Raw genomic sequence first — 9,186 nt, 5'->3', positions numbered from 1 at the left:
ATTTTTTGAATTTAACCTAACCAAAGGCAAAATTTTTAATTATAGTTGAAGTTTTTTTTTTAATCTAATATATAATATATAATATAATCTATCATTTATATTTATTACTGCTTTATTTAAATGTTCTTGCCATTTTGTTAGTTTTTTTTATGTCTATATAGTTTATATTCATTGTAATTTCACGTTAAACTAAATAAAAAATAAGAAATATTGCCACGGCAACTAGGTAAAATAAAATACCTTTTTCTTAAATGTTTTTATTTATATATATATATATATATATATATATATATATATATACACACACATGAATCTTCTCCGGGACTGGACTTCCTCTGGGGTTCAATCCTACAAGCCTTTCAGTTAGCTGCAGAACCCCAGGATGAATTTAAGCGTGCGATGATAAACGTGCTGACGTGACTTACAGGTCCCGGTGTGCCACGTTCAGACGGTGGGATCATGTCTGGAGTCAGAGCTTGCGGAGGATCCATGCCTTTGCTGACTTTCAGCTGAATGAGATGCATGGCTAAGGAGAACTGCTCGCGCGTAAGTTTGCCCATTTGCCTGGTGTCCGCCAAAGCCCTGACAAAGACAGCAGAGGAAGTGATGAGTGTGCCAATCACAACAGGAAGAGTGAAGAAAAACAAAAGTGATGAACAGAAGCAGCTACCAAATATATGCCAGGAGGTTCTGAGGAAGGCTGGACTGCATGAAGATTTCTTTAACTTCTTGGCCGCTGACGAAGCCGTCAAGATCAGTGTCTGTTTTGAGGAAGATGTCGTCATAGCGCCCTCTGTCTATGACTGGTACCACCCAGTTTACTGAATGCTGAAGATAGTTAAAAACATCAGATCCTCTTCAAATCTTCTGTACAACATGAACATGAAGATGCACCAATAAAAGTGTACCTGTGAGGATTTAATGGTGTGTTTTGGGGACAAACTCCCGGCGCTGTTCAGGGAATTCATGCTGCCGTGAGAGGGGGTCGAGCGCAGGCTGTCTTTAGGTGGTGGCGGGCTGCCTGGTAACACTGGCACCATACTGGACAAGGACCCTGATGACTTCTTCCTTTTGGATGGAGGGATGAGAGAGGAGGGCAGGACTGAGGGCACAGGCTCCTTCTCCAGAGCGCGGTACACCAGATGCATAGCCTGGACAAAAGAAGAAATTAAGATGTTTTTAAGCTTATATAATATATTAATTATTTATTATTTTATTATTATTATTATTAATTATTTATTTTATTTTATTACATTTATTTATATTTATATTATAATATTTATATTTACAAATTTATAATATATATATATATTTTATAATATTGTGTGTGTGTATATATATATATATATATACAGTGGGTACGGAATCTGAAACATTAAAGTGTGACAAACATGCAAAAAAATAAGAAATCAGGAAAGGGGCCAACACTTTTTCACACCATTGTATATCTATGTTTTTTTAAACTAAATATGATTTTGTGTGTGCGTTACTTATTATTAAAAATAACATGTATAATATATATATATATATATATATATGTGTGTGTGTTTTTAAAATGGATTTATTTAAATTTATTTATATTTATATTATAATATTTATATTTACAAATGTATAATATAATATTGTTTATATATACACACTGTGTGTAAATATAAATATAATATTTATTTTATATTTATTTATTTTATTTTATTAAATGTATTTATATTATAATAGTTATATATTTATAATATATTTTATAATATTGTTTATATATATATATATATATATGTGTGTGTTTTTTTTTAACTAAATATGATTTTGTGTGTGCGTTAATTATTATTAAAAATAAAAATATAGAAATGATTAAAAATAACATATATATATACTGTATAGAGCCCGGCCAATGTGGGTTTTTGGGGCCGATACCAAATTCGGGGGATCCCTTCAGCTCGAAGAGTTCTCTTGAACGCCACCCTCCGCGCGTCGGTAGCCCCCCGGGATCGCTAGATCGGTCTGCGCTGGACCGCAAATTTAACCACCCGTAACTCCCGAACCCCAGGGGCTATCGACGCGGGGGTGGTCTCATTCGAAAGGGGGCCTCGAGACGTACACATGATTCACGTTCGAGAGGGTTTCTCGAGCTGAAGGGATCCCCAGAATTTGGTGCGAATTCGCCGCGCCTTTACGGAGATATGGCCATTCAAAGTTTCAATGGTTTTCCATAGACTTTAAAGCGTTTCATCCAGGTCGCCAGAAGCAAACAATGGAGCACGCTCTGCTGGACAAACTAAGTAATTACACCATTTCAAGCATTTTATTTGTGTTATATGTTCTGTAAAAAAAAATTTCATATCGCCGGCATATTTGCCGATACGATATCTCGGCGACAGGCTCATATCGGCCGATAATATCGACTAAACCAGTGGTTCTCAAACTGGGGTACGTGAGATGACGGAGGGGGGTACGCGAACAAATTTCAGAGTTTTGGCATTCATTTAATTCTACCCCAACTTAAAGTAACATTAAAACCGAACATGTATTTCTGACAAGCGAAATGCCGCTTTTAATGTAAAATCAGGAAAATGGGAGTGCCATAAACTGTCAAATACATGATATCCAACCAGCTTACCTCATCTTTTGCGGTCAAAACTGACTGCATCCACACAAGCAGCATGCGTATGATAGGATGCCTGCTGAGTATGCTGCTTTAGCAAATCGATGGCAAATGTGGCATTAATTTTTACAACAGTTCAACAAAAAAGGTCATATTAAGTGAACATTTTACATTTTAAATGTAGCCTACATTTTAAACAGAATAATGTCATGTTTGTTCTATTTTGCAACGAAATACAACCAGCTTACCTCATCTTTTGCGGTCAAAACTGACTACATCCACACAAGCAGCGTGCGTATGATAGGTCTGCTGAATATGCTGCTTTAGCAAATCGCGCTGATGTTCAATGTATCTTTAAAGTAGATCTTCACTTAATAGCATGAAGAGCAAATATTGACACGGACTGAGATCGATTTAAACTCTCTTCGATACAGACACACTCTGTGACTCTGAGTTCCAACGAAATATCATCTGCGTCTCCAGGCAACATACAGCGGTGTTTCATTAGTGAATGAATCTGATGCTTTGAATGATTTGGAGAGTGATTAATAACCCATTCATAACTACAGCATTTTGCTTCGTTATTGAATGAATGACGCGATGCCTGGCTCATTAAGACAGCGACTTGAAGTATCACTTCAATTTGCCATCATTTATTGCTTTATTTATTATATTAATAATACACTTAATGGAATGTTAAGAATATGATATAAAACATGACATACAATTAATAAGAATAGAAAATATTTGCCTCTATAAAGGTAAAAAATGCATCTGTAAATCAATTTAAGGGGGCAAATATTGTCCTTTAATAGAAAAGGTGTGACTGTGGTCTAAGTGGAAGAGAGGGGGTATGCAGAAGAATTTTAAATGCCCCAGGGGTACGCCGCTGTAAAAAGTTTGAGAACCACTGGACTAAACGATATATCAGTCGGGATCTAATATAAACACACAAAATAGTATGCAAAAATATATATATTTTTTAAATTTTATAAGATTTGTTTGTGTATAAATATTCATATGAATAATATTTTATAATTTTTTTTATTTAGAAAAATGATTTAGTTTGAATTATTTAGTCATGAAGACACTATAAATTGCGGTTATTTCTTCTGGTTCATTCTTCACAATGAAAATTGAAGGTGAAGAGTATCGCATTGCATTGTGGGATATAGAATGCCACAGTTAAACTGCATATTTTAAAATGCCTTTTAGTAGGCATTTCACAAACACAAAAAATTGCATACTGCATGCAGTAATCTAAAATCATAGTATGTAGCAAGATATTTTGAGTGTGATTTTATTATATTACAAAAAATAATTACTCACCACTGCAAACTCATCTTTGTCCAAGTGTCCGTCTTTGTCTATGTCACTCAAATCCCACACCTGTTCAGACAGAGTCATTTAATAATGCAATTTTTTATAAATATAATAGTATTTTTAATTACATTTAATTATTAATAAAACTATTTTTATTATTATTATAACTATTATATTTTAATAGAAATATTATCTTAATTTTAATCTCTTAATCTATCGTCATTTTACCTTTCCAAGCACATCCACAGGAAGTTTGGAGTTTATTAGAACTGGTCTGACCTTCTCACCGGACAGCAATCCATTCACTGGGGCAAGACTTTCAAAAATACCATCAAATTTGCTCTTCTCTTCAGGCTGAAAAATAAACAAGGATAAATATTCATAAAATCTTTTGTAATGCGCTGTTACAATGAGAAGCTCATGGGATAAACAGTGGAAACATCTTACCCGCACCGCCCAGTGGCTCTCATTGGTTGATGTAACAGAGCTCAGTGATGGGCTACTGTGGTCCTTCTAGAACAGAGACGAGAATCCTGTCAGCTCATGCTGCCTGGAAAACTATGATATCAGCTCTCAGCACTGACACTTACGAATTTTGGAGAGGGAACGGGGAGGTGTAGACCGGAAATGCTGATGTCGTGTCCACTCTGCGCACAGGCCACGAGACGCAGAGCTACGTAAAATCCCTGAAAACAAACCACAAGGGATTCAAGTCAGCATCCAATTTGATGCTCTTATAAACTCTGATAGCTTTACCTGTTTATCCAAGAAACCTTTGCCATCCGGATCAGCTAAATCCCAGATCTGAAAAGAGACAAGCAGGTAATTGTGGATTATGAATTTCCAAGCATCATTTCGCAAAGAGTTTTACCCAAACACTAACCTTTCCTAATGTGATGTCAGGCAGGCCTGATTTCTTCAAAAACAAGGCAGCCTCGGTAGGTCCAACCCTCCCGGTGTTTCCCGGGTCCACCTTCAGAAAACACACAAAAAGTGAGTGAAACATGCCTTTTTGTTCCAAAAAGGATTGATATATTATAAAAACAGATCACTATGATACAGTCTAGAAACGTTAAATGTGGTTTGTCAACAGAATTATGGCCTTACTTGTCTGTAAAAGTTCTCATATACAGGGTTCCCGCTTGACAGCTAACAGAGGGAAAAATAATATTATTGAATAATAATCAGTATTATGATTAGGTAATATAATGCACAGCGCTGTTATTGTTAACTAAAGTTGCTAAAAATAATGTTAATTGAAATAAAATATAAATATTAGATGGAAAAAACTTCTGGTAGTTGCCAAGGCAAGATTTCTAGTATTTGTCCATTTTTATTACTAAAAATTACTAAACTATATAACTAAAAATTACTAAAGCCAAATTTAAATAAATATGAGTAAAAGCTAAATCTAAACATATAAACAACAACAAAAAACACATAACAGAATTATTAAACGTGTAACTACAATTAAAATGAAAACTGAAAATATAAAAGTTAAAGCTGAAATAAAATAAAATAAAATATAAATATTAGATGGAAAAACATTTTTCAGGTAGATCCCAAGGCAAGATTTATTTATTTATTTATTATTTATTGGAATACTAAAATCACTAACACTAAATTGAAATAAAAATAAATTAAAGCTAAATACAATACAATATACAATACAAGTTTATTTGTCTAGCACATTTAAAAACAACTGGTGTTGACCAAAGTGCTTTACAAGGCTAAAAGAAACAGACAATAATGACACAAAGCATTTAAGCACTAGAGAAACAATAAAAGTAACTATAAGAATTTTTGTGATGGTTTCTATTGTTTTTTTCAGCAGGGTAATGATACCCATACTGTGCTGCACATTATTGACAATATTGAGCTGAAGCTTGACTTTGCCAATTTAAAAATCGCAAAAAAAAATCGCAATTTGATATTTTCCCCCAAATTGCACAGCCCTAGTGACAATCACGCAGTGTGAATTATCAAAGACGCGATCTGAGGGAATCGCCGATGCGTCAATGACGCCCGTGAAATATTTGGCATGCTAAATATCTGGAGCTGTCAGCGATTCACAATCACGCTGTGAGAAATGAGTTCTGACTGAAAAACACATCAGCTATGACCTACAGCCAATGAGAGACCAAGATACAGGGCAGCGGGAAGGTCGGGGAGGAGTTATATGAAACGTAGTTTGTGGAGCAGTGTTGCCAAATCCACGATCGCCACCGGTTGTTTTTCATGTCAGCAGGTTGAAGTGACCCCAATAACGTAATATGTAGGCCCTGGAATGTGAATTGTACCCCGAACGTGATTTTTACTGGGGGACCCCCTCGAAAGCAATTGGGCTATTTTCAGGCAAGTTTTGAGTATTAATTGGGCGGGTTTTGTAGCAAAAACCTGGCAACCCTGCACCAGACAGAGCTGTCGGCGATTCTTCCTATTGTGAAGTCATGCAGTGTGTAACCTCCTGTCGTCATTCCATCGTGCAGTTTGAACACCGCAACAACTGAATGCTACCCCAGATAGTCGTTCAGTGAGAAACCAACAGTGATGCGACGTCTTTGAAAATCGTGCAGTGTGAACCCAGCATTAGGCAGTCATGTACGGTCCCAGTAAAAAGACACTTGTTGATGACAGACAACAAATCAGGGCCAATAGCTTGAAAAACTTGCTTAAGAAAATGTGTAGGAATCACATCCCGAGGGCAGCTAGTGGGTTTTAAACAAGCAACGATCTAATTAAGAGAGTCCAAGGTAATAGGCTCAAAGACAGACCTTGTAGAACAGCAGAGAGGAACATCAAGTGGTGTATAAGGCAATAGAGGTTTAATCTGCGAGATCTTATCATTAAAATCTCTCGCAAAATCCTCACAAAGATTAATAGTGGGAATATAAATATATAAACAACAACAATAAAAAAAACACAAAATTATTAAACATTTAAATACAAGTAAAATGAAAACTGAAAATATAAAAGTAAAAGCTAATTCAAAATGAGTGAGTGAGTGACGTGACATGTGGCCAAGTATGGTGACCCATACTCGGAATTAGTGCTCTGCATTTACCCATCCAAAGTGCACACACACAGCAGTGAACACACACACACCATGAACACACACCCGGAGCAGTGGGCAGCCATTTATGCTGCGGCGCCCGGGGAGCAGTTGGGGGTTCGGTGCCTTGCTCAAGGGCACCTCAGTCGTGGTATTGAAGGTGGAAGAGAGCGCTGTACATTCACTCCCCCCCACCTACAATCCCTGCCGGTACGAGACTCGAACACACAACCTTTGGGTTATGAGTCCGACTCTCTAACCATTAGGCCACGACTTCCCCAAAATATGAATATTACTAAAATAACGCCGATAACGCAATATAATGCCACGATTATTTTTGTATATATTCTAATACGTGTTGTTCACATAACTGTATTTAACATGCAATTGAATTCACTACTATTCATAAGGCAGTGTGAAACGTAATACAATAAATATAAATATAAATATTTTATGCAACAAAAACGAATAATACGACAAAGCACAAAGTTTTGAACAATGAACTAGAGTTAAAGCAAAAACTGAAAATATGATATTAAAAGACGATTCAAAATATTAATAACTATTATATAATGCACAATACTAAATGTAATACTACAAGATCACTGATAAAAGCAATATAAATGAATAAATGACATATAAATAGTAATAATAATAATTGATGTAATTCGGTTTTTTTATTTATTCTAATGTGTTGTACACATACCTGTATTTAATATACAACTCAATCCATTCGAGTTCATAAGGCAGTACAGCGAGTGATTACTGATGCTCACTAATTCCCATCACCGCTGAGCTAAACTAGCGGTTCAGCACCCGCTATCATATACCGCATGAGAGCTCATATCTATACTATAATGTTGTTCATTACAATTGAGCAACTTTTATTATTGTACTATGAAAATAATCGGAAATGATGGCTTTATATGTAAAGCGCCCTGACAGTTAGTTTACAGTGCTTGTGATGTTCTGATCCACCGCGGCTAGCTAGTTACATTAGCTAAACTCGGTTTACTCTATTTTTCATTCATATAAACGGTCCTTATCGCTATATGTTCTTGCTACTGAATGTTCATTGAAACCTACATTGTGTTTCTCGTGTTTTAAGACAGGCATGCGATATAAAGCGAGCTAATCGGTTAGCAATCTGAGCCCGATTAACGAGGCCCGGGACATTTTGGATTTAAATGTCGATAAAACGACCCGGTAGCGCAAGTAACGGGATCGATACGTGTGTAATTCTTAGATTCATTTCTACATTCCGCTGTTTCTCCTCTTTATTCCCTTAAAATGTGTGCTTCTAGCTGCTATTACCTGGGTGAGGGTCGCGAGGGCTGCCATTTTTCCCTGTTGCTGCGGAAACGGCGGGGGAAGGAATGAGGGGGGGCTGAGGGAGCGGAGCCTTCATCCATTCACACAGACACGACATCATCATCATAATAATCATAATACTTACAATAACTGATGATGATGAGTGGGATGATATATTATTTAATAATACAATATATTCGTCTATTATTGTTGTTGTTGTTGTTGTTGTTAATAATTAATCATTACACTAATTATCATTAATAATACTAATACTAATACTACTAATAATAATAGTTGTTGTTGTTATAATTATCTGGCTATGCTGCAGCCTAGATTTAAACTGCTGGATTTGTCTGACCAGAGGACCATGCATTATTTCCCCGTTAATACTGTAAAGCTGCTTTGACACAATTTGCATTGTAAAAATCCTATGTCCTATATGAATAATGGTGACTCGACTTGACTTTACTATTATTATTATCACCATCATCATCTTACATATAATAAATAATATATAAAAGCCAGTCATCTCCTAAGTTATGAAAAAACAATAAAGAAAGAACATGTTTTCTTGGAAACTAACTCAAATAAAATACGTTTAAGCTGGAGTACTACGATTAAATTCGAAATAAAAAACACATCAACGTTAAATATGCATATCTAAAAAAACAAATAAGAACAAAATCACATAACAAAATAATTTGAACTAACTGGAATTCAATTGAAAACTAAAAATATAACAGTTCATATATAATGAAATACTACTATAGTGAAATAATATTGATCATGTAATATAATGATGAACACTCTTAAAAATAAAGGTGTTTAAAAGGTTCTTCACAGCGATGGCATAGAAGAACCATTTTTGGTTCCACAAAGAAGCATTCAGTCAAAGGTTCTTTAA

General features: G+C 35.4%; 1 protein-coding gene across 1 annotated transcript in view; it reads right to left on the bottom strand.

The window, feature by feature from the left end:
• The window catches only part of LOC107592720 (epidermal growth factor receptor substrate 15-like 1), a 26,640-nt gene extending 18,301 nt beyond the window's left edge, over positions 1-8,339 (bottom strand). Inside the window, exons 1-11 of the mRNA XM_016282271.1 lie at positions 8,286-8,339; positions 5,027-5,068; positions 4,803-4,892; positions 4,676-4,723; positions 4,510-4,605; positions 4,367-4,432; positions 4,148-4,273; positions 3,926-3,985; positions 909-1,151; positions 671-828; positions 426-582 (exon numbers count right to left, since the gene is read on the bottom strand). Coding sequence (XP_016137757.1) covers positions 426-582; positions 671-828; positions 909-1,151; positions 3,926-3,985; positions 4,148-4,273; positions 4,367-4,432; positions 4,510-4,605; positions 4,676-4,723; positions 4,803-4,892; positions 5,027-5,068; positions 8,286-8,312 — 1,113 coding nt within the window. The 5' untranslated portion in view covers positions 8,313-8,339. The remainder of the gene's footprint in view (positions 1-425; positions 583-670; positions 829-908; positions 1,152-3,925; positions 3,986-4,147; positions 4,274-4,366; positions 4,433-4,509; positions 4,606-4,675; positions 4,724-4,802; positions 4,893-5,026; positions 5,069-8,285) is intronic.
• Positions 8,340-9,186: the final 847 nt, after the last annotated feature.

The sequence above is a fragment of the Sinocyclocheilus grahami genome, unplaced genomic scaffold (assembly GCF_001515645.1).
Source record: "Sinocyclocheilus grahami isolate Dianchi unplaced genomic scaffold, SAMN03320097.WGS_v1.1 scaffold157.1, whole genome shotgun sequence".
NCBI lineage: Eukaryota > Metazoa > Chordata > Actinopteri > Cypriniformes > Cyprinidae > Sinocyclocheilus > Sinocyclocheilus grahami.
Note: the sequence above shows the minus strand (reverse complement) of the source record. Positions and strands in the feature narration are given on the sequence as shown.